This window comes from Peromyscus leucopus, chromosome 8b (genome assembly GCF_004664715.2).
Source record: "Peromyscus leucopus breed LL Stock chromosome 8b, UCI_PerLeu_2.1, whole genome shotgun sequence".
NCBI lineage: Eukaryota > Metazoa > Chordata > Mammalia > Rodentia > Cricetidae > Peromyscus > Peromyscus leucopus.
Genome location: NC_051086.1, coordinates 106,158,668 through 106,184,450, shown reverse-complemented (window position 1 = coordinate 106,184,450; position 25,783 = coordinate 106,158,668). Strand labels below are relative to the sequence as shown.

The window sequence follows — 25,783 nt, the reverse complement described above, 5'->3', positions numbered from 1 at the left end:
TTTTATTTCTTTTGTTGTTGTTGTTGTATTTTTTGTGGGTTTTGTTGTTTTTTTGGTTGTTTGGCTAGGTTCTGTTTGTTTGTTTGTTTGTTTGTTTTATGAGACATGATCTCAACATGTAATGCTAGCTGCCTAAAATTCCCTATGTAGATCACACTGTCCTTAAACTCACAGAGATCTGCCTGCCTCTGCCTCCCTAGTGCTTGAACTAAAGGGGTGCACTACCATGCCTAGCATCATTTTTTTATTTCTTTAAAAAACATCTGAGTGTCATCTAGAGAAATGACTCAGCAGTTAAGAGTACTTATTGCTCTTGCAGAAGACTAGAATTTGGTTTCCCTGTAACTCCAGCTCCAGGATTTCAAGCCTCCCCAAGCACCAGTACATACTCACACATATATAAACATAATTAAAAATAAAATCTTAAAAAAAAAAAAAAAAAAAATTGAGGCCTGAAGAGATGACTCAGCAGTTAAGAGCACTGACTGCTACTCTTCCAAAAGAACAAGGCTTGATTCCCAGCACCAACATGGTGACTTACATCATCTGTAACTCCAGCTGCAAGGTCTCCAATGCCCTCTTCATACCACCATAGGCACTGTACATGTGCACATGTGGTGCACAGACACACTTGCAAGCAAAATTCCCATACACATAAAATAAAAATATATCTTTTATTTAAAAATTAAATGTGGGCTGGAGAGATGGCTCAGAGGTTAAGAGCACTGACTGCTCTTCCAGAGGACCTGAGTTCAATTCCCAGCACCCACATGGTAGCTCACAACCATCTGTAATGAGATCTGGTGCCCTCTTCTGGCTGGCAGGCAGAACACTGTCTACATAATAAATAAATAAATAAATAAATAAATAAATAAATAAATAAATAAAATCCTGTCTTGAAAAGGGGGGAAAAAACCAAGTAAACAAAAGACAAATAAAATAAATAAATAAATAAAAATTAAATGTTTAAGGCAAAAGTCATAACAAATATGAAAGCAAGTTGTGTGACAAAGTAGCAAGGCACCACAAAAAAAAAAAAACAGAAGGAAGAAACAAAAGCATCTTCTGAAAATTTCCCCACCATTATATTATTTGAGGGTAGATTGTATTAAGTTCAGGGTATAAATGATAAATCCTGGAAAAAAGAAAAACAAAAACTACTGAGTATATAGTGAAGATAAAATAAAATACCAAGCCAGTGACAGATGTCTTTTAATCCCAGCACTCGAAGGCAGAAGCAAATGGGTCTCTGTGAGTTTAAGGCCAGCCTGGTCCACATAACAAGTTCCAAACCAGCCAGGACTACATAGTGAGACCTTGTCTCAAAATAAATAAATAAACACCAAAAGGTATTAAATTAATACAAAATAGAGTAAATAAAAAAGGAAGAAAGAACCCAAGAAGGAAATGGGATAAAGAGAAAGTAAGTCCCAACAGAGGTGATTAAACCTTGCCATGTTGTCAGCATTACTAAATGAAAATACCCTAATGGCTATTGAAAGATAAGGACTGGCAGGCTGAATCCAGACAAAAAGGAGACACACACAGTATTTACTATCAGGAGAGACTTAAGAACCAATAAATAACATTACAAAACCTAGAGGACATTTCTAATTACAAAGATCAATTCATTGTGAAGACTAATTCAGTAAGTAATACAACAAATCCCAGAACATCAAAATAGAGCAAAAAACAAAAGCAGAAACAGGACCAAGTACACAGAAAATCAGTAAGGATACTAAGAGCACCATCATCCACCTTAGTCCACAGTATAAAAGACACTTTTTTCAAATACAGTGGAAGATTCAAAAAAGCAGACTATGGGCTGTGTCATAGTCTTAGTAAAAAAGTACATTTTGCACCTAACAAATGCAAAGTGGGGTGAGACTACTTCCCATTGAAACCAGAGAGGTGACTAGAGGGGCTCAAGTATCGGGAATCCTCATTCATTACTGGTGAAGATGCAGAATGACTCAACTTCTATAGAATAGTATGACAGTTTACTACAAGACACTCACTCACTATACAACCCAGAAATTCCACTCTCAAGATAGTCACCTAAGAGAAACAAAAACAAGTCTACCCGAAGATGGTACATACAAATTTAAAGCAGCATTATTCATAAGAGCCAAATTGGAATCTCATAAAAACATCTCCTCTATATGAATCTGTGTGTTGAACAGAGCTCCTAGGAGCTCTGTTAGGTCTGGAGAGTGAAAAAACAATGGTGAAGTTCATCTACACTAATGAAAGAACTAGAAAATCGTAAAATAAATAGGTGTGATGCTAGATAAAATATACCATAAAGCAACTAACAAAAACAAATGATACAGGGGAAAAAGTATATACATGGACAAATTGAAACAGAACAGAAAGTCTAAGACCCAAAGCTAGTCTATATGAGTACTGAATACAGGACTTAAAATAGTATTTCAGGGCTGAAGAGCTGGCTCAATGGTTGAGAGTGCTTGCTACTCTCACAGAGGACCAAGTTTGGTTCCCAGAACCCACGCTGGATAGCTAACGGCTGCCTGTAAGCCCAAGAACTGACACATGTACGTACATACACAGAAATAAAAATTATATTAAAAAATTGGATTAATTAAAAAAGGTACTTGTCAAGATGGCGGAGACAAGCAGACGCAGGTAGGCCTGTGGCAGCGGCCCGCGGAGGTAGACGGGTCCGGCGGCCGTGGCTGACGGGGACATTTAGGCCCGGGGCTGGCAGAGACATTCAGGCCCAGCGGCGGCCCACAGAGGTGGACAGGCCCTGCGGCAGAGATAAGTAGACGGAGGTGGACGGGACTGGCGGCGGCTGCCAACAGAGACATTCAGGCCCGGTGGCCCACAGAAGTAGACAGGCCACGCGGCGAAGACAGGCAGACGCAGGTCGGCGACTCACGGAGGTGGACAGGCCCGGTGGCAGCGGCCGACAGGGACATACAGGCCCGGTGGCGGTTCACAGGGGTGGGTAGGCCCGCGGTGGCAGCCGGCAGAGACATACAGACCCGTTGGCCGCCCGCAGAGGCAGACAGACCCAGCGGCAGCTGACAGGGACATACAGGCCCAGCGGCGGAGACAAGTGGACGCAGGTGGGCCTGTGGCGGCGGGCCACAGGGGTGGACAGGCCCGGGGACAGAGAGGGGCAGACGCAGCTTGGAACGGGGACGCCCCTAGCCCCAACACCTGGGGAAGAGGCTATCTCCGTGGGTCGGAACCAGGGCGAGTCTGGACACTCCGTCTGGGGACAACCCAGGGCCCAACTGCTGATCCTGTGAAACCCAACAACTTGGAGGTGTTGGTGAGACTACCCTGCTCAGCTGAAACCCATCTGGGAGAGGATTCAGATGCCTACAGTTTGAAGTCTGAAGAAACAAGATCAGCTGAGGAATTGACAAATGAACAAAACGTGACCTGGGAACACAGAAGAAGGCGCTACCCAGTCACCAAACCAGATCACCAGAATCATAAGTATATAATTCACCGACTGAAATCAGCTGTCCCTGAAGAAACAGCCCAATAGCACCAATTTAACCAAGAACCCCTACTAAACCAAGACTAAAAATTAGAACAAGAGAGGCACTCTCAGACACAGACACCACCTGCACCGCACAGAGGAAAAGATGAGTAGACGCCAGTGCAAAAATACAGGCAACAACATAAAGACCTATATGGCACTATCAGAACCTAGTGATTCTACACCTGCAAGACCTAAACATACCATGACAGAAGAAACAGAAGAGATCAACCCTAAAAATGACTTTAAGAAGATGATAGAGGCCCTTAAAGAAGAAATAAAGCATTCCCTCAATGAGGAAATAAAAACTTTCCTTAAAGAGGAAATGAAAAACTCTCTTAAAGAGGAAATAAAAACTTCCCTTAAAGAGGAAATAAAAACTTCCCTTAAAGAGGAAATGAAAAACTCCATTAAAGAGGAAATAAAAAACTCCCTTAAAGAAATGGAAGAAAAAACGAACAAAAAATGGGAAGAAATCAAATCAAGCCAAGAAAAAGCAATTAAACAGATGAAAGAAACATTCCAAGATCTGAAAAATGAATTTGAGACAATAAAGAAAACACATGCGGAGGGAATGCTGGAAATAGAAATCCTGACAAAACGAACAGGAACTACAGAAACAAGCATAACCAACCGATTGCAAGAGATGGAACAGAGAATCTCTGACACTGAAGACACGATAGAGAAAATAGATTCGTCAGTCAAAGAAAACAATCAAGACAAAAAAGTCGTTACATCCAGGAAATTTGGGACACCATGAAAAGACCAAACCTAAGAATAATAGGGATAGAAGAAGAAGAATACCAACTCAAAGGCACAGAAAATATATTCAACAAAATTATAGAAGAAAACTTTCCTAACCTAAAGAAAGAAATACATATGAAGATACAAGAAGCTTACAGAACACCGAATAGGCTGGATCCAAAAAAAAAGTCCCCTCGCCACATAATAATCAAAACACTAAACACACAGAACAAAGAAAAAATATTAAGAGCCGCAAAGGAAAAAGAGCAAGTAACATATAAAGGTAAACCCATCAGAATAACACCAGACTACTCAATAGAGACTATGAAAGCTAGAAGATCATGGACAAATCTCATGCAGACACTAAGAGACCACGGATGGCAACCCAGACTATTATACCCAGCAAAACTCTTAATCACCATAGGCGGAGTAAACAAAATATTCCAGGATAAAACCAGATTTAATCAATACCTATCTACAAACCCAGCCCTACAGAAAGCACTAGAAGGGAAAATTCAACCCAAAGAAGCTAAACACATCCATGAAAAATCAAGCAATAGATAATCCCACACCAACATACACCACAGAAGAAACAAGCTGGTGCAGCTATCCTAATATCTAAAGAAAAAGGATGTTTCAAAAGAGAAGTCTTGTGGCAATGCCTCAGTGGTCCAGGTAACTACCAGAACTCGGAAAAGTTGGTTAACTTGCGATTGACTGGGAGGCCAAAGATTTAAAAAGCAGAAGATTCTCTCAAGACACAAGTTGTGTGATAATAGTGTGTTTTGTGTGTGTGAATCAGAATTTGTAAATGTTGAATTCTAGGCATCGACAATCATTGTCAGTGCAGATTAAGCTGCAAGTATTTATGCTTTAAAACTTAAATTATAAAGCTAGTTACGTCTTTCTAACAACTAGTTTTAATGTTTATGAGCATATTTTACCTACATTACCTTTTCAGGATGTTGAGAAAGTTGCATCACAAGCACAGGCTGGAGGCTGGGGGCTAGATGGTTTTGAGAAAGAGGTCTTGGTGGACTCTTTCATAGAGCAAAGGGAAGCAATGCCTTCTGGGAAATGACCTAAGTTTTAATCTAGTCTTTAAGATTAGAAGTCAAAAACAAAAATATTAAGGAAAGGAAAACCTAATTGATCTTTGAAGTATTGTTATGTGGAATTGAGTGGGACTTTTGAGGCCTTCCTTCCAGAAAACAAGGACTTGGTTGTCAGGCCTACATTAGGCCTAAACCTTGGTGCCATGTAGTTGTACTTAAATCATTTCAATGGCCGGGCGGTGGTGGCGCACGCCTTTAATCCCAGCACTCGGGAGGCAGAGGCAGGTGGATCTCTGTGAGTTTGAGGCCAGCCTGGTCTACAGAGTGAGTTCCAGGAAAGGCGCAAAGCTACACAGAGAAACCCTGTCTCGAAAAACCAAAAAAAAAAAAAATCATTTCAATGGAAAGTGTCTTAGTGATTGGAACTTCTAGTGAAGTTTGGAGTTCTTCCATTTGAAAAATGTGATATTTGCATGGGATTGTTTGAATCTTGTTTTCTAGTCCCTCCCCATCACCACCCTCATAGTCTGAAGGTAGATTTTTCTCTTGATAAGGGAACAAAAAAGGTGAACATCTTGTTTGTAAATAGGTATCTAGTAACTAGTGGTAAACTTGAAATGGTAGAATTCTTTAAAGCCTAATTCTAGATAGCCTTAAGAAAATGTATCTTAATTACTTTTGAACCTGTATTCACCTTGTTTTTTTCAAATATCTTAAGTTATATTTTCTTTTTCAGAGATGCTTCTTATTTGGGGCTACTTTTTTTTTTTTTAATTGAGGCGTAATTCATAAAAGGTTATATTGTTTTGATGAGACTTTTTACAACTGTGGCTGGATATCTTTCTTTAGTCTTCCAAGAAGGGCCATTTTACTTTTTTAGAGTTACTTTTAAAAAGTCATGAGGTCAACAACTTGGACTACTATGCATGTAAGTGCTAATGCAAATTAAAGCCCAAGATGACCTCCAGCAGCAGTTCATTCTATGTTGACAGTGAGAGAACACTTTGCCTGTTAGGATACTGTTACTCGTGGACTGAAATGCTGAAGAAACCCCTCCCCCATTTTGTTTTTTTTTGCAAAAATCAAGGTATATTCTAGGGTTTCCTGGTTGACCTCAACAGATAAACTGAGATGATAGTCTTAGTTCAGAAATGATCTGAATGTAGATTTACAGTCTACGTGTACAGCTGGCTAAGTGAGATCGCTTTCACAGTTCTGCATGTATTCCATCGGCTCCCCATTAGTCACTGAATTCTTAAAACTGGTATTGTAGCATTATCACAATGTTTTGCGCCAATTTTATAAACTTTACAGTGCAATATGTCTTCCTTTTCTGAGGCAAACCAAAGGTATATTTCCCAAGGTTCTGCTGCTATCAGCAGCATTGATGGAGGATTTTTTATACATTTGTAATAGATAGAAATAAAACAGAAAAAAAGAAGAAAAAAAAGTGGTGGAGGAAAAGGTGAACACTGCAAGAATACTCAAAAGGGCTGAGAGTTGCAAACGCCAAGAATGGCTTTGCATAGTAAATGGAATAGAACAGCTCTGAACTATAGCTTACTTTTCCTGGTTTGGTCTGACAGAATGATTGAATGCTTTTGTACAAAAATCAGAGCCTTAAAAACAAGGATTTGGTGAGATTGTAAAATGGTGTGCCACTTTGGCAAAATAGTTTGGTGGTTGGTCAAAATGCAAAACATTGTTACTCTGTTACTCAACAATTCTACCCTTAGGAATATATCCTCAAACTACTGAAAATGTGCACCTATGAAACATGTACATGAAGGTTTACAGCAGTGTGTTGCTAATAGTAAAAAAGTTAAAACAACTCAAATAGCTATCAAATACTGGAGAGAAATAAAATGTGGCTTATTCATACAATAGAATATTATTAAGACATAAAAATGAATGAGAAACTGACAGATTAAATGACTTTGGTGAACCTTCATAATTTCATTTGTAGATCTTTCCATTTCTAATTTATAAATACATTTGGGGTTATAAATTATAAATGTACTGCCTCCTGTCAACATTGTATACTTCTATTTGATGATTTCTGTGTCAAACATTATATGGAAATGTTTCCAAGTATTCTCTGTATTAACTGTGAATGAATAGAACAAAATAAATTGCCTGTGATGGAAAAAAAAAAAAAAATTGTATTTCAAACAGGGGGAAAGGCTAGATCACTCAGTTAATAAGCCTTGCATAATCAGTTAAAAAGAGTTAGATTCTGGGCTTATTACCAAAGATCAAACACAAGGAAGAGACTAAGCTTGGTAGCAGAGGTCTACAATCTTAGCAGTAGGCTGAAGCAGGAAGATCTTAAGTTCAAAGCCAGTCTAGATTATACAATGAAACCCTGTCTCAGAAACAAAAACCAAACCACAACATACAAACAAACAAACAAAAATGAAAGAAAGAAAGAAAGAAAGAAGGAAGGAAGGAAGGAAGGAAGGAAGGAAGGAAGGAAGGAAGGATGGATGAATGGATGGAAGGAAGGAAGGAAGAAGGGATCGATCTAATACCATTCAAACTCAAACATATTCAACCTCAATGGATAACACACCACACATAATGAAGTCACAAAATGTGCCCCACACAGAAAAGGATTAGCACAAGCAAGCATCTTCTTCTTCTAAAAGGGACCTATTTCTATTTCTCAGAAGATAATGAACAATAAAAGTCATTAAGAACTGGATGGCGCCAGGTGGTGGTGGTGCATCCTTTAATTAAAGCACTTGGAGAGCAGAGGCAAGATTTCTGAGTTCAAGGCCAGTCTGTTCTACAGAGCCAGTCCCAGGACATCCAAGGCTACAGAGAGAAACTCTGTCTAAAAAAAACAAACAAACATAAAAGCATTGATGGCACAAAGTAAGCATCACACTCTGGGCTCCACAGCAATAAGGGCAGAGCTACAGGTCCAAAGCTGTCACCCGAAAAGGTCAAACAGTTCCTTTCATGTCCTGGACAGGGCCCACCTGTTCCATGGGGACAACCAGGATTCCAAAACTATCAGAAGAGGCCCAGAACACCCACTATTCTGATACCCTCAGCATAGCCAACCCTTCAGCCTGACATCAACCACCTGCCTGCAACTGGTCCTCCCAAAGACCCATCTTCAAGAGGTTCAGGGGAGAAAGTGTTTAAATCCTGCCTGCATCTCATCAACTGTGTGGCATGGAACAAGTTACTTAACCTCTCAGATTTGTGCTTCAATTTCCCCATTTGTAAAGTGTAGCTTAGGATAAGTGACCTTCCAAGGGGACTGTGAGGTTACTACAATGATTAAATCAGTTGGATCTCTCTCTCTCTCTCTCTCTCTCTCTCTCTCTCTCTCTCTCTCTCTCTCTCTCTCTCACACACACACACTCACACACACACACACACACACACACACACACACACACACACAGAGGAAAAAACAGAATAAGACAAAAAAAAAAAAATTACCAATACTTGAAGCCAGCCCAGGTTATATAGCAAGACCCTATGTCAAAAAAAAAAAACCCAAGCCCGAAGTTGTGGTTCACATCTGTAATTCCAGTACTTGGGAGTTTGAGGCTAGAGACCTGCCATGAATTTAAGGCCAGGGCTACATTGCAAGACTGTCTCAAAACAGAAGAAAAGATCCAAACAAGAATATAATTAACATGAAAACAGGTTCAAATATAATGAAAACAATGAAAAGCCAACAAAAATCACTCTCTGTTGCTAAAATTCCTTCTTGGGGTAGATGTAAGTAACATCTACTTCTCTAAGATCTCAAGAGCAAATCAAGGTACTAGTCCATCAAAGTTCACTCTAGGGAACCCATGAGCATATATTGGGCCTCTTTGCAGAACATTGGTGAGGGGTTACTTACTGGAATGCAGGTACCTCTCAAAAAGTCTTTACCCAAAAGAGATGATGACTTTCCCATAGCCACACAGATGGGAGCCTCCCTCCCCTAGTCTTGCCTGGCCTATATACTCTAGGGCCTAGAGTATACATATATATGTAGAGAGAGAACAGTATATAATATATAGAGAATATATATATATTATGTATATATTATATATATTATAGAGAACAATGGTTCTTAACCTTCCTAATGCTGTGACCCTTTAATACAGTTCCTTATGTTGTGATGACTCCCAACCATAAAATTATTTCATTGCTACTTCTTAACTATAATTTTACTGTTATGAATCACAATATAAATATCTGATATTCAGGGTATCTGATATGTGACCCCTATGGCAGTCAAGACCCACAGGTTGCGAACCTAGCGTCTAGGCCCTCCCCAAGGCCACCTGCAATTAGGGCAATGCTGCATACAACAGGGGGTAGAGAGCCAGGGTACTCAGATAAGGGTCTACAGATCTTGCCTCCATATGAGGGAATGTAAAAAGTCAACACGCCAGCTGGGATAATCTTTTGCAAGTGTACACAGCTGAACTCCACAGATGGTATCTCACAGGACAGCCTTAAACAACACTCTCCTTATACTAAAGACATGAGACCAAGCCTTAGTGTCTCTATCTCTAAAATGGAGATGACAGATGACCTCATCAACTGCTGTGTAGGTAAAATGGGACTTTTGTAAAGCACATGATCCTGCATGACAGTTACCAGGAACAGAACAGCTGTTCACATAACAAATTAAACACACATTAAGGAGAAAAGATGTGTTCTTTAAATAGCAACGAGCAGTAAGTAGCTTAGACACATCTGCACACAATCTAGATTGACAGCTGAACTTCCAACTTCATTATCACAGGTCCATAAAATCAAAGGGCAGACAAAAGACACAGCTCTAGAGATACTTCATCTGACACCTTCTGCTGGCAGCACACAGAGATCCCAGCAGTACACACAAGGCCTTCGTGGTGATCTGATATTGAACTATCAAAATCACCAGCTTCTATGCTTACCAAGGTGTGGGTCCAGGAGGTGAGGCTGCTCCTGGTATTTGTCCATAATTACTAAAAGGAAAATAACATGAAAATCAAATCAGTTGGCCTTATAAACTCTCTTATTGCCTCTGAGTAACTCTCATGAGACAGCTCCCCTTTTCCTAGCCTTTGTATCTCCCAGGGGCACACCTGACCTCTTCTTGCTGACAGATGCCCAACACTGTCAGGTGACCACACCTTCCTCTTGAATCCTCTTCTCACACCTTCTGACACCATAACTGGTTTTCTTTCCCACCCTTTCTTTACTCTCCACAACTCCACCTCCCCTTGTTAGCCCTCCCCCCCCCAAGCACAGTGCTCTCTCATTCCAACAGTCTTCAAACCAATGACTGCACAACCTCCCTAACCCTGGCCAACTGCCTTCCACCCCTAATAGCAACTTAATCTGCTTCTGCCCAATCCAGTGATTTCTCTGCCTCTGAAATTCTCACCTGCAACTTCAGACTCCCTTCACTAAGTCCACCATCCTGTCTTTCCCTAAAGCTTCAAACCAAGACAGACATCGTGGAGAGAATTTTCTTAGCTAAGGAATCCACAAAGACGATTTTCTCAAGTACAAAGCTAATTATCGAAGGGCTCATTTGGACACTGCCCTAGTTTGCTTTCTGTTCCTGTGACAAAACTGACCAAAACCAACTTGAAAATGGGATTCTTTGGCTTACACAGCCAATCACTGATGGGAGTTAAGGAATGAATTTAAGCAGTAGAAGCAAAAACTATGGGAGTGTTGCTCGTTGACTTGATCCCAGGCTCAAATTCAGTTATCTTTATTATCCAGCCCAGGTCCACAGGCCCGAGTATGGTACAGCCCACAATGGGCTGGGCCCTCCTTCATCTGCATAGACATGCCTACAAGCCAATCTGATGGCAGCAATTATTTGAGATTTCTTCCAAGGTACGTTCATGTTTGTGCCAAGTTGACAAAAACTATGACAGACAGTATCCATTATAAACGACTGCAAAGGCCCACCTAAACGTGGAGAATTTAGAACCACCAAAGGAACCTATTGGCACTGTCCACTCTCTTGCACTGCCTGAAGCCGAGGTCCTAGTTAAACCGGGCGCTCTGAGGTTGAAGAGCCAACGGCCTCATAGCGGATCCCCATAAGAGCACACGCTCCAAGCCAGACCGCTCCTCTTCGCTTGCCATGAGCGCTCGTAGGTGGCAGGTTTTGTTCTCGGCAATTCTGCTCTTCCCTCCCTATGCACAGAGAAGCCCCCAAGTGTGCTTTGCTAGTTCCTGGACACTGCGGGGCAGGCTGGAGGTATGGCTCCCCAGGTCCCTTCCTCCCGACTGCAACGACTGCAAGATAGCAAACTCGGGGCCCCGCCCGCACCGCGGAATCGCTCCTCCGCCACCTCCCGGGCCGCGCGCTCGCCGTGCACCGCGGGCAGGCTGCTGAGCAGCGCGCGGGTCTCCGCACTCTCGCTGAATGCTTCCAGGGCGGCGCCGCTGGAAAGCGCGTCATCCTCCACCTCCTCCTCGGCGGTGCTCGCAGCCGGCTCCTCGCTCAGGACCATCCCGCCAGCAGCTTCCATCAGAACCATACCGGCAACAGGGAAAGAAAGGAGGCGCCCTACGAGAGCCGCCAGCTCCGCCCCGAGACCTTCGACCCCCCACTACAGGGCGCGCCAGCCGACAAAAGAGCTCGCGCGAAGTCGGCTCAGTGTGTAAACAACGTGTGAGGGAGTGGAGGGCGGCACCAGGATGAGGAAGCTTCCAATGGGTTGGAGCCCGGCAGGGGTGGGGCCATAGAGAGTGTGGCCTGACGAGTGGGCAGGTCTGAGCCTTACCGGGAGCTAGGCGAGAAATGGATTTGGGTGTCTGGAGGCGGGCTGGGGGTGGAGCGTCTGGACAAGGAGTTTAAGGAAGGGACTGGATTTAAGATTTGGGCAGAACCGGTTAAGTACTGAGCTAGTGTGGACAGTGCAGGGAAGCTGAGTAGAAAGGGCCGGAGTGGAGGAGAGGTGTCTGGACGCAGAGGAGGGGTGGGTTTTGAGGGTGGGGGTAAGAATGGACTGACGATGTCTGAGCGCCTGCAGGAGTGAAGGTGTGCCGTAAGCGTATAGGAGGCAATAGGGGTTGGGAGAGGGGTGTTCCAGGGTGAAGGTTTTTGTGATGACCTCTTAAAAATCGGAACCCCACTAGCCACCCAAGGCAGCCCTGACAAGAGGTGTGCGCTGCACACTGCTGGCCCTGCGTTCGCCAACAGAAGAGACCTCACTGGAAAGTGGGGTGCTGGAGCGATGAAGATAGCTTAGCAGGTAAAGTCTCCTGCACTAAGTCTCAGGACTTGAGTATGTAACAGAGCCTCAGACTTTCGTAGGCCCCAGAACCACTAAGCACAACTATGATAAAACTCAGCATGTAGACAGCATCCACCAGCCATACTGAAAACAAAGATCTAATCCATCAAAATCCATAGTTCCAGGAAAATCTCTAATTGTACTAGCCTTGCTTTTTTGGCTTCTATAGTTCCACTCTAGCTGTTCTTGTTAACTGAAATATGTCAACCCAGGATATAGTTTTTGTGCTTAAAAACTCACCCGGAGAAAAACTCCATGCTATGTTGAGTTCCCAAACATCCACTGTAGGCTGGCTAATAAAGACTTTCTATTGGCTTAATCCATGTCAGAGCAGTCTTCTTGGATATGTTGTGGATACCCAACAAGTTTGGTTCCCACATAGTGGAAGAAGAGAACCACAGGGTGTACTCTAACCTATACACACAAAGTAATATCTGAAAAATAGGAAAAAGTGGAGAACGACCAGAGCCGCAGGAGGGTGGCCCCTCCTTCTCTACCCAGCTGTGGTACTCGGAGCTGCAGCTGCTGAGGTGGGCACTTGCCAAGAACGGTGATGCTGTGGTACTCGTATCAGACTGAGCTACATACATAGCTCCCTCTAACTGCTAATGATGAACTTGTTGAAGGCGAACTCAAAATCAGCCCAGTTAGGAGCCCAATTTGGCTTTTTATTAGGTCCCAGCCCCTACTACCTGAGCAGCTTCCTCATCATTCCCAGAGATGGGCTTCTATACTCCCTCCCAAAGTGGTTCCAGTGGTTTAAGTAGTTAAAGAGCTGGTACAGCAGCAGGCGCTTGTCGAACCCTGGAGCCTTTGGGATCTTCCGGTGGTAGGCAGTGAAGAAGGGTCTGGGGAACCCCCCAAACATCAGTGCAATTGCCAGTTCAAACTCAGAATGGCCATAGAAGGACGCTGGATCGTAAATAATGGGTCCCTGGTCATCCTCAGCCACATTTCCAGACCAGAGGTCTCCATGGAGCAGGGCAGGGACAATCTCTATACCACAGAAGAGATCTGGGATCTTCACCTAGAAGAGAAATTATTGCAAATGTGGGACTCAGAGACCCATGGGCTTATTATCCGGAGCTTGGAAATAGGGCAGAGAGCCATGGATTCATCCAGAGACCAACCAAAAAAATTTGTCAGGTCCAGTGAAAAGGCTCACTGATTTCTGAATGTCTAGCTCTCAGGGCACTACCAAGTGAGTCCAAAAGCTTTATGGAAAATCTCAGACGTTAGTTTTATGCTGTAGAATATGAACCAGTTTGTTACCCACCCTCTGAACTGTGTTTTTATTTTATTGCACATATGTACCCACATGTGGTGATATATTGTGTACCCTAATAAACTTGCTTGAAGATGAGAGGACAGAGCCAGCCACTAGATAAGACATAGAGGTCAGGCAGTGGTAGCACACAGGAGGCAGAGATGTGTCTGAATCTCTGTGAGTTCAAGGCTACACTGAAAACAGCCAGGCAGTGGTGGTACACACCTTTAATCCCAGTACTGGGAAGCACACACACCTTTAATCCCAGGAAGTGGGATTATCTGAACAGAGAAAAGTACATAAGGCATGAGGAAACAGGAACTCACTCTCTTGAGGCTGAGGATTTCATAGCGGTAAGAACTAGAAGCTGGCTGTTCTGCTTCTCTGATCTTTCAGCTTTCACCCTGGTATCTGGCTCTGGGGTTTTTTGGTTTGGTTTGGTTTTGGTTTGGTTTGGTTTTTTGAGACAGGGTTCTCTGTGTAGCTTTCCTGGATCTCACTCTGTAGACCAGGCTGGCCTTGAACTCACAAAGATCCGCCTGCCTCTGCCTCCCGAGTGCTGGGATTAAAGGCGTGCGCCACCACCGCCCGGCAGCTCTGGTTTTTTTAATAAAAGACCATCTAAGATTCAAACAACACCCACACCTCTTCTGTTAAATAACATTTCTTTGATTCATGTTCATCCTAGACCAGTGGTTCTCGACCTTCCTAACACTTCAACCCTTTAATACAGTTCCTTGTGTTGTGGTGACTGCCAACCATAAAATTATTTTGTTGCTACTTCCTAACTGTAATTTTGCTACTGTTACAAATTGCAATGTAAATATCTGCTATGCAGGATATGTGATATGTGACCCCTGTGAAACAGTCGTTTGATCCCACAGGTTGAAAACCATTACCCTACACTGATAGATGAATTGTCTTTCTAATATTTTGGAGTTATATTTTGAAACAAGTGTGCATCTTCACTAAGGGTGATATATAAGGTCTTTGGCAGAGGAAGAAAATGAGGTTAAGAGTGGGCAAATAAAATGAGTGAAGTCTGTGGGCCAGAGGTATGTCCCATCCCCCCACCATCTACAGGGAAAGAAAGTGGTGGCTGATGTACCTACAACTTAACCATCTCACTCTAGCATCTCTCTCCTCTGGCTCAGTCCTAAGAGGACCCCACATGCATGTCGTAGGCTCATAAGAGACAGCCTCTTTCAAGGGAAGTGTTATACCCACCTGTAGTCTTGACCACAGTTCTTGTGTCTCTCGGTCAGCATAGTCCTTCTCAATGAGATTCAGCTGTGCTTGGAGCCGGTGTTGGGTGAAAAAGGTTGGCCAGTCATCCTGCCATTCATTCACCTGAGCAGCAAGAGGAGAGGCCAGTACTGTGACTGCAGTACGTTTGATTATAGGTACATGACACTGTGCCCAGCATTTTTACAGTAGTGCTAGAGGTCTGAACCCAAGCCCTCATGCTTGTACGGCAAGTACTCGACCAACTGAACCATCTCCCCAGCCTCTAAAAAGAGGTATTTTGGAGTCAAGGACTCAACCTTGAACTCACTATGTAGCCAAAGATAACTATGAATTCCTAATTCTTCTGCCTCCACCTCCCAAACTTCTGGGATTACAGGCATACAGCATGGCTCAACTTAATAACAACAACAACAACAACAATAATAATAATAATAATAATAATAATAATTGGCTCTTGCCAGGCACAGTGATGCACACCTGTAATCTCAGCACTTGGGAGGCTCAGGTAGGAGGACCACAGCAAGCTGGAAACCAGCCTGGTCTACATTTCAGCTTCCAAGTCAGACAGGATTATATAATGAGACCCTCTCTCAAAAAGGGGAAAGGAAAAGAAGACATACAGTTAGCAAATGTGCATGTCCACATATGCTTCACATCATCAGTCATGACAGAAATACAAAATGAAATCTCAGAATGAACACTTTTCTCCAGCTGGGACAGCTTCAACTAAAAACAAATGACTTCAGAAAATATCCAGTATAGATAAGAGTGGAAAAAACTGGAACTCTTACATGAGTTGGTGGGAATGTAAACTGGTACAACCTCTCTGGAAGCATGGACAGTTTCTTTTTATTGTTGTTTTTAAGATATTTTTAAACAAATTTTTATGTGTATATATCTCTAGAAGAGTATGTCATGGATGTGTGGGTACTTGCAAAGGCCAAAAGAGGGCATCAGATCTGAAGCTGAAGTGACAGGTGATTGTGAACCAAACTCAGGTCCTCCACAAGAGTAGTATGTGCTCGTAACCAACTCTCAGCCCCATGTGGCAGTTTCATAAAACTTAAGACCCTACTGTGCAACCCAGGCTTGCCTGTCTCAAGCCTCATCTATTCACCCAAGATAAAGTACTTGTCACAATGACTTGTACACAAAGGGTCATAGCAGCTTTATTTGTAAAAACACACTAGAAACAACCCAGACATCCATCAACAGATGAGTGGATAAACAAACAGAGAACATGGTTTACCCATACAGTTTTATGGACTTATGACACATGTGACATGAATGGATTTCATGTATAAACATCAAAAGATTTGACATGGACACATATCAAAATGATTATGAGGAGCAAAATACATCACATTGAAACAAAAAGTGAAGGGAGATATACTGTGATTATATTTATATAAAACTTCACAGCCAGGTGGTGGTGGTGGTGGTGGTGGTGGTGGTGGTGGTGGTGCATGCCTTTATGCCTTTAATCCCAGCACTTGGGAGGCAGAGCCAGGCAGATCTCTGTGAGTTTGAGGCCAGCCTGGTCTACAGAGCAAGATCCAGGACAGGTACCAAAACTACACAGAGAAACCCTGTCTCGAAAAACACCAAAACAAAAAAAACTTCACAAAACACAAGCAAATCTACAGTGACAGAAAGTAGGCCTGTGGGGGCCCAGGAGCAGGGATGGGCTACAGGAAGAGGTTGTAAAAGGATTGAGGAAGGATCAGTGTACTCATTTTCACCTGCAGTGAGGAATGTGTGGCTGGCTGTCCATGTTACCAAACTGTACAATTTGTACAAAATAGGTGCAATTTGTATCACCTAGGCTTCCATGGAGATAGACAGGACCTGAGGTTATTCCAAGGGCTGCTCTGAGAAAACCCTGATGCAGAGCTTTTGGAGGCGTTCTGAACCTGGAAGGCAGCTTGTACAGTCCTGGTCATCCTCCTCCTGGAGTCTTTCTTGGGTGCTTCAGTCATTTAGCCCAGGGTTTACCCCCTAGTGCCAGATGCACCTCAAGAGACCCTTCCCCTAGCCTGGCAAGCCCCCAAGCACTGAAGTCCACCATCACAGCATCCCACCATTCCTATTTACCTGCCAAGGCTCCCAGTGCCTGGGGGCTCTCCTCTTGCCAGAAGATAACAGTGTCACAAAAGGCACAATTTTCTTTTGGGAACAGAGGTCCAGCATTGGCAAGTTCAGTCTTGCCACTTAGATGGAAGGGCCAAGATTCCCAAGGCCATGGAAAGATGTGACCTTCCTGGTGAGTTACTAAAGGTAGGTGCCACCTGAGCATAAGGACTGAAGAGGGCAGCATTGTGTAAAGGTTAGACCCCATTTCTGAGGCCAGACTATATGTCAAGTCCTGGTTCCTCCACTCACTATCTACATGTCTCTGGGAATGTTACTTAGTCTCAGTAGTACATCAGTTTCTTCTTTTCTAAGATGAATCACTGATATCACCTAGTTCATTGCTAACTGTGTCAACTAGTAAGCTGAGTCAGACAAAATGCTTGGAATGCTGCTAGGTTCTTAGTGGGGAATACAACCCATAAATTCCCAGGTCAACTGCACTAGTGCTTCCAATAAAACCGACTGCTCTAGTGTCTAAGAAGTCCCCCTTCAGTGGTTTCCCACCATAACTGCAGCATTTCTCAAAGGTCCATTCAGTCCAGCTAGGGAGTAGAATGCCTAGAAACTTGGGGCTGGTTGGAGACACTTCATAAAGAACAGTATTGTTGTTATTCAAAGTAGGTGGGCTTGGATTCCAGTGCCCTTCTGACAAGACCACAGTTGTCTGATCCCAGAGTCTGAAGGGAACTCAGAGACCCTCTGTCTCTCTGATTGACCAGCTCCATTCTCATCTGCTTCATACACAAATTCTAGATATTATTTCATTTCTCAACTCATGAATATTTGAGACAACACTGCTTCATCAGGCAAGTCTGTAGATGTAACGGTCTTATTAAATAAGAAACACAGAGCCAAAAGCAGAGTTAAAAGCCCAAGAGGTCAGAGCTGAGACTAAAACCGCCTTCATACCCCTCGCTGCTGCTGCCATCCTTCCCCTGAGAAGGAGACCTACTTCCTGTGTATCTGTCTTTTTATTGACTTTCTGTTCTTCCTTCTCATTGGTTGTAAACCCAACCACATGACCTCCTTGTCACTGCCTGTCTATACAGACCTCCAGATCTCTATGGTTGGTATTGAGATTAAAGACGTGTGTCTCCAAGCTGGCTATATCCTTGAACACACAGAGATCTGCCTGTCATGTGATCAGGATTAAGGGCGTGTGCTACCACTGCCAGACTTCTGCTATGGCTTTCTATTATTTCTGACCCCCAGGCACTTTTATTTATTAACATACAAATAAAATCACATTTCAGCACAAAATTACCAACATAAAATGTCTAGAGTAGGCAAAACCATAGAGATGTACAGTAGATTTGTGATGGCTAGGGGTTAAGGGAAGGAGGAAAAGGGAAAGACTGCTAATGGGAGTTGCTATTGGGTGATGAAAATATTCTGGAATGAGACATGATAATGAATTATAGCCACATCACCTAAACACACCTGACCTTATCTGATCTCAGAGGCTAAGCAATAAGGCTTGGTTAGAACTTGGATACAAGATAACAGTGATATTTGTGTTAACACTGTGATTAAAAACATTGAATGATACACTTTAACATGGAGAGTTTTAGCCAGGTGTGGTGGAGGCAGGTTGATCTCTGTGAATTTGAGGTCAGCCTGGTCCCAGGACAGCCAGGGCTGTTACCAAGAGAAAACCTGTCTTGAAAAGCCAAACAGACAAAAGAAAATGACTTTTGCATTACATGAATTACATCTCAATTGTAATTCAATAAACAACAATAATTTTAACAGCCCTAGAAAAGGAAAAGGACCTGAATGATCTTTAGCCTTGCCTAGTCTACCTTCTTCAAACTCTTAAATTGGCCAGGTACCCTCCTACAACATGCCCTTTGCATCACTGTTGCCCCCACCTGGAATGCTGACCAGCTGACTTCAGTGTCTCTCTCCAAGGTTGGCTCGGGAAGCCTTCCCATGTGCTTTCCATCATAGGTGTCTGCACTCTACCTTCAGAAATAACGGTTGAGAGTTCTGGTGTCTAGAAAACTGGCACCCTGTTGAACACAAGGGGTCAGTGGCCAGCACTTGCACTTTAGGGAAGGCTATCAGCCAAGCACTGGAGCCTCAGGAGTAGCCATCACTAAGAGATGCCCACACTCAGACACTCACCTGTGGGATGAAGCCGCAGCATGTCACTGTGCTGAAGCCAAACTTGGTCACACCCTGGGACTCAGCGCCCTCAGCCCCACAGCCTGTCAACAGAAATCTTAGTCTCATGAAGCTACTCATCTTTCGTGGGAACCAGACCTCAGGAGAACGCCCTCCAGGCCTGGCTGCATGCACACAAATGACTCAAACACTGGTAATCTAAGAGCTCACTGAACATGGAAGTGACTAGCCAGCACATAGATTTGCTAGAACTTTTCTACCCTCGACCAATGGACAGAGTGTGGGACTGGTTGGTCAGAAGTCAATTCTACTTGTTTACCAGCTCCATTAAAATTACTTAATAATCTCATTTTCACATGTACTTGGGGTTGGAGAGATGACCCCAAAGTTAAGAGCACTTGCTGTTCTTCCCAGCACCCAGGTTAAGCAATGTACAGCTACCTGCAACTCTATGTCCAGAAGATCAGAGGCAGATCAGCCCTAGCAAGTACCTGCACCTCTCTCTCTCTCTCTCTCTCTCTCTCTCTCTCTCTCTCTCTCTCTCTCTCTCTCTCTCTCTCTCTCACACACACACACACACACACACACATACACAAATTGAAAAAAGTTGTTTGATGAGCTATGAAAGGAGATGGTATACCATTCAACCCATTACTGAAATGCCACCAAGAAGCACTGTGAATACCCATCTAAGGTAGCTGATGGGCTAGGCCCAGGTTGTTTTGTTTTTGTTTTTGTTTTTGTTTTTGTTTTTTTATTAAATGAACTGAACTGACCCACTGTGTTCTCCCGGGCCTTGGACTTCTCCCTGAGCTTCTGGTTGTAAAGGTGCAAATCTGCCATCTGGTCCCCAAGTTGTGATGCCTGACTAAAGAAAGAAGAAAGGCAGTAAGCCGTTAAAATGGCAAACAACTATCACTACTCAGTATGTTCTACTTAGAGAAATGTTTTAAATACTTTAAAGGTACTTTTAAAAGTAAAATAATAAACCCTTTTTAAAAAATGTATCATAAGAGCCTTTGTGATAATTTCTGTAGCATCTCAGCAGACACTGGCCTGGCCACAAAGTCTCAATCAGTAAGTAAAAAACACTCAGTTCTAAACTTTTAGAAATGTAAGCTAAATATAGAGAAACCTGGGACCACAGTCACATGCTGAGACATGAGCTGTGGCAATTCCCTGTTAATTAAAATGTTGATGCCTTCTTTACCAGAGTTTGTCCTTTACACGTTTTATACAATGAACATCCATGACTCTAAGAGAGGAAAAAAAATAAGATGCCAGATAATTATTGATCAGCCTCTCTCAGCCCAAACTGGATTAACATACTATATAGCACAAAGCAAGGGACTTGTTCAAATACACTTACTTTATGCAGCCTCAACACAGCTAAACTAACCAAAACAAAACAAACAAAAAACAGTAATTATCTTTGTATTGATTTAAAATGGGGTCTTGAAAGATGGCTCAGCAGTTAAGAGCACCGGCTGCTCTTCCAGAAGAATTGGGTTCAATTCCCAGCACCCACATGATGGTTCATACCTTCTGTAACTCCAGGTTGAGGGGATCCAACCCCTCTTCTGGCTTCTGAGGGCAGTACACATGTGGTGCACAGACATACATGCAGGCAAAACACCAATACACATAAAATAAGTTTTTTTTTTTTTAAATTTTAATAAAGACAGGTTGGCTTTGTTATTTCTTATGAAAGTTGAAGAATTAATAGAAGCTTCATTTTCAAGATCTCAGGTCCAATAAGAGAAAATTAAATAAATAAAGGATGAACTCCAGGGACTACAGATAAAGAGACAGCTCATCAGTTAAGAGCACTTGCGTCGGACCCAGGTTCCAAGTACCTACATGACAGCTCAAAAACACCTGTGCTTCCAGTTCCAGGAAATCCAGCCCCCTTACCTAGTCTCTGTGGTCACAAGACATGCACTTGGTGCACATACATGTAGACAAACAGATATGTATAATAAAAATAAATCTCTAAGAAGTGGACTCTGACAGCCAGCCAGGCATGGTAACACACGCCTTTAATCCCAGCACTTGAAAGGCAGAGGCCAGTCTGGTTTACATAGTGAGTTCCAAGGCCAGTCAGGGATACATAGTGACACCTTAAAAAAAAAAAAAAGACTTTGGCAACTGGACTGAGTTATGTAAGCTCAGCAAAGGCTGCTCCCTAGTGTTTTCTCTTGGTCCATTTCTGTCTCAGCTGAGGCTGCTCCCTAGTGTCTCCCCTTCCTGTCTCTCTCTCCATCTGCTTCATCAGTCTTCTCTATTTCTGCTTCTCTGTGTCTTGTGTCTGTGTATCTGTCCCTGCCTCTTTCTGTATACATGTGTCTTTTCCCCCTCTTTCTGTACCTGTCTCTCTGTGTTCATGTCAGCCTTTCCCTCTCTTTCTCTTCCTATCTGTGTGCCTTTGTGTGTGCACATGGCCCTCCCTCTCCTTACCTGCTCAGGCTCTTCATCTTCAAATATTCCATCACAAAGGCAGCCCCACCTCCTGGCAGGTCAATCACCTTCATGGGCTTAGGTACCCGCACCAAGCCAGTGCTGTGGAGGGCCTCCAGGCTTACCATCTCTCCCTCAAACATCTGCCGCGCCTGCGTCCAAATGCCATGAACACTGTCAGCTCTGCAAACCTGGACTCTAACAGGGGCCTTGCTAGCTAGACCAAGGGACTCATGACCCTTTACACAAGACCAAGTGCTTTCAATTACTAAAAAAACAACCTCACACCCACCCCCTCAAGGTCAGGGTACAAAAGAGACTCTCCCTTCAAGTAAGAAGCTGAAAGGACAAGCCTGAGGCCAGAATTCAAGGGGTCTATGGAAAGACCCATACAGCAAAGCCTTGCTGTGGAAGATGCACAGGCCACAAGGGGATGCCAAGGGGTGATAGGAAGAATGGGCACAAGTCAAGTGTGAGCTAACAAAAAGTCTGAGGCTGGGCCTGAGTCCTCCATCGTACTGCTTTCTTTCTTGCCTCTGAGTGGGGACAGGCAGCCTTGGTCATAGTAGAGATTCACTGGGCTCATATTTGGGTCAGAGAAGTCAGAGTGGAGAGATCAGTTCTAGCAGGGGCTAGAGAAGCTACAAAAGATTCATACTCCCAGCTTGCCTGTAAGGCCTTTGCTGGCACCCAGAAGCTTTCTTCTTATAAACTATTTCTACAAATATTCCATTTATTTTTAGACAAACTTTCATATTGTTCACTATACCTTGTTGATTTTATTTATTTATTTATTTTAATTAATTAATTAATTAATTTGTGGTGCTGGGGACCGAGCCCAGGAGATTGTGCCTACTAGGCAAATGCTTTACTATTGAATAATATCCTCAGCACCCACAAAAAATGCATTTATTCATGGGGTTTGTGAATTTTGTCTATATATAGAGCCATGGGGGGGTTGTTTGTTTGGTTTGACTTTTCGAGATGGAGTCTCACTGTATAGCCTTGGCTGTCCTGGAACTCACTCTGTAGATCAGGCTGACCTCAAACTCTCAGAGGTCCACCTGCCTCTGTCTCCCAAGTGCTGAGATTAAAGGCATGCACCACCATCACCAGGCTAGAATAATAGATTTTTAAAAATTAAAAGTAGATTACTCTTACCACATAAGCCTAATGACCCAACTTTGACACCCAGAACCCACATAAAAAGCCAGATGTGGTAGCATGCATCTGGAATCCAAGCCTTCCCACTACATGATGGGAGGTAGAGACAGGATAATCACCTAAAATCTTTGAGGCCATCTGTGGGAGACTAGCTCCCACATTTATTTACCCCAGGGACTCTTGAAAAGTGAGGAATAAGAGACTTGGGTAGAAATAAAGAGGAGAGAGAAACAGAAAATACAGGATAGTCTCAGGTGGGCCTGAATCCCAGAACTTTATTCCAAGGGCTATTTATAACAATGCCAAGAGGAAGGGCAAAGAACCTCCCCCTTGCTAGTTACAGCCAAGTGTAGACCCTTACAAACACCTGGTACTCAGGCCCATGATCCAATCAACCTCTTATGCAGTCCTGCTGGGTACAGCCACCAGGAATCCTAAATGGAACCAGCTAGCCTGGAACATGCTGTTTGGGGTGCAGAAACAAGAGAAACCTTGCCACAAAACAAGGAAGAAAGACAGAACCAACTCCCAAAAAGTTGTTCACTGACTTCTATATATGTCATAGTATGTGCAAGCCAGAGCTCTTACGCACATACATAAACATTCATATATACAAAATAATTGAATATTTTTAATTAAAAAATAAAACTTTAAGCCAAAACACGTATTATCACACATGAAAAGAACTCTTTCCCCTTAATTCAAGTTTCCAAGGGGAAAGTCAGACAGGTATCCTCAAATTGCCAACCTGCATTTGGCACCAAGAGGCATGTGTTGAGTATTCTAGTTGGGAGGGCATCTGCAGAACACAGCCATGCTTCTAGGGTAAACCTCCAAACCATGCCAACAGTACAGAGAATGCAGAATAATCCTACTCCTGACACCGTCTCTAATGATGTCTGGAGTGGCTGAGAAGGGCTGCTGTGGGATTCTCTTCTCCATAGTCAGCATAGCCACTAGAACCACTGTCCAGAATTACTCCCCACAAAGCACAGGACCTCTGGAAACTCTTAGAGCAAGGAGAGCACCAGGCTGTACCATCAACAGCTTGCTGTCAGGGCCTCTAGCTAACACTCTCCATTTGTCTTACAGTTTTCCATGCATTCTTTTGTTGTTGTTAGTTTGGCTTTTGTTTTGTTTTGGTTTTGTGTCACGGTCTCCTCATGTAGTCCAGGTTGACTTGAAACTCGCTGTCCTCAGCCTCCTAAGTATTATGATTATAAATATGTGACACTATTCCTGGTGCCATGCATTCTCAAATGTCTTAAGAGTCCTTATAACATCAGAGCTTGTGAGGAGGATAGTGCTAGCTTGCTCCTGGGAATCCTGTCTTTCCCCATCTATTGGGAGAATGCAGGAGCTGAGCTCAGAGCAGAGATCAGACATGGGCACATACAGCTTACAGCTGAGACTCATCTCCTCCACGGTCCGTGACTATAGAAATTTAAAGCCCTTGTGTGGAGGCAAAAGCAAGAAAGTGATCACGCAGCAAAGACAAATGCTCCAGTCCCGAAAGGAAGCCTGCCTGCAGGTGTTGACCCCTCAGCAGAGGTAGACATCAGGCCTAGCTCTCCCAACACTTTCCAGAAATGTGCATTCTTCTTTCCCCTCCCCAGACTCCATCCTTGCACCCCCTCAGCGCACCTGCGTCCTGCGGTTGACCTTGACAAACACCGGGCCAGTGTCGGTGTCGTAGGCACAGCCTTCGCTGATGCAGCCGGCCCCGGAGCGTCCAAAGGCCCTCAGTGTTTTGGTGTGCAGCTCGGCGCGCAGCAGCTGCTCCATGGAGACGAGAGGACCAGAATGCGGGAGATGACACAGAGGAGGGGCTCCGGGTACCAGAAGGAAACACGCTGTTGGAAACACGCAGTTCAGGGCGAGTTGGGGGGCGCTGCCGCTGCCGGGGGCCACAACAAGGTCTGGACTCAGTGACGCAGCCTACTGGCTCCTAGCGGCCACTTGGGTGCGCACTATCCCTGCAAGGTCCTGGTGCGCCAGGCCTGGGGTGGGAGGGGGAAGGGGAAAGTGGACCACACAGCTATTTCTCCCTCCAAGACAATCTCTACTTAGCATAGCGGGGATGCAAAGGCTCTCAAAGCTCTCCTACTAGACTCATTCCGGAATTTCTATTCCAGCTTGACTCACCCCAGAGGAGCAGGACCCCAGACCTGGTCCTGGGTGTTCTGTAAAGCCTGGGAGACAGAAAGGAAGTGACCATGTGTCCTCACAGCATGCATGTGAAGTCCCCAGCACATCTGCACCCATCTGGGATCCACCCTAGGCCTTGTGTTCCCTGCACAATTGGGCAGATCAGGAGTGCCCACAGGAAGATTTGGGCCAGGACTTCTTTATCTTTGCAACACAAGGCACAGCCTAGAGACTCAGCTATCCTGTGGAGAGATTATAAGCTTAGCTAGGCTCCCACTGTTCAGATTAGGGTGGAGTACCAGCCAAGGTAGTGCCCTAGCTAGGCCCTAGTGGCACCTTTAATGCCACAGGGCTGGGTGATAAAAAGCTGCTCTGGGGGTTGTGATAGCAGCAACCTACCCCACCCAGGGTAGGTGGGACTCTGGACAGCCATGATAGGAAAGAAGTTTCAAGACACATATGTTCATGTATACATAGGCACACACACATGTATGCAAGAACACATTCACAGACTGGTATAGAGGACAGTCTGTGCTGAGGTAGCCCTCAAGTGTTTTAGGAGAGATTGCCTCAAATCCCAGCCCCCACCATGAGCTGCTGGTGCCCCTCCTGTACTATAATGTCTCCTGATGACTATAATGGGACTAGGAAGATT

General features: G+C 43.8%; 2 protein-coding genes across 2 annotated transcripts in view; both read right to left on the bottom strand.

Annotated features, from left to right (window-relative positions):
• Window positions 1-11,919, bottom strand: part of Tbcd (tubulin folding cofactor D) — a 171,208-nt gene extending 159,289 nt beyond the window's left edge. Inside the window, exons 1-2 of the mRNA XM_028884969.2 lie at window positions 11,615-11,919; window positions 10,236-10,286 (exon numbers count right to left, since the gene is read on the bottom strand). Of these exons, the coding sequence (XP_028740802.1) occupies window positions 10,236-10,286; window positions 11,615-11,825 (262 nt within the window). The 5' untranslated portion in view covers window positions 11,826-11,919. The remainder of the gene's footprint in view (window positions 1-10,235; window positions 10,287-11,614) is intronic.
• A 1,303-nt stretch (window positions 11,920-13,222) lies between these two features.
• On the bottom strand, window positions 13,223-25,251 carry Fn3k (fructosamine 3 kinase). The gene is made up of 7 exons (XM_028884972.2): window positions 25,126-25,251; window positions 24,625-24,833; window positions 21,817-21,968; window positions 20,136-20,227; window positions 19,360-19,442; window positions 15,079-15,201; window positions 13,223-13,611 (listed from the first exon to the last, which is right to left on the bottom strand). The coding sequence occupies exons 1-7, from the start codon at window positions 25,196-25,198 to the stop codon at window positions 13,273-13,275; spliced, it is 1,071 nt and encodes a 356-aa protein (XP_028740805.2). The 5' UTR covers window positions 25,199-25,251; the 3' UTR covers window positions 13,223-13,272.
• Window positions 25,252-25,783: the final 532 nt, after the last annotated feature.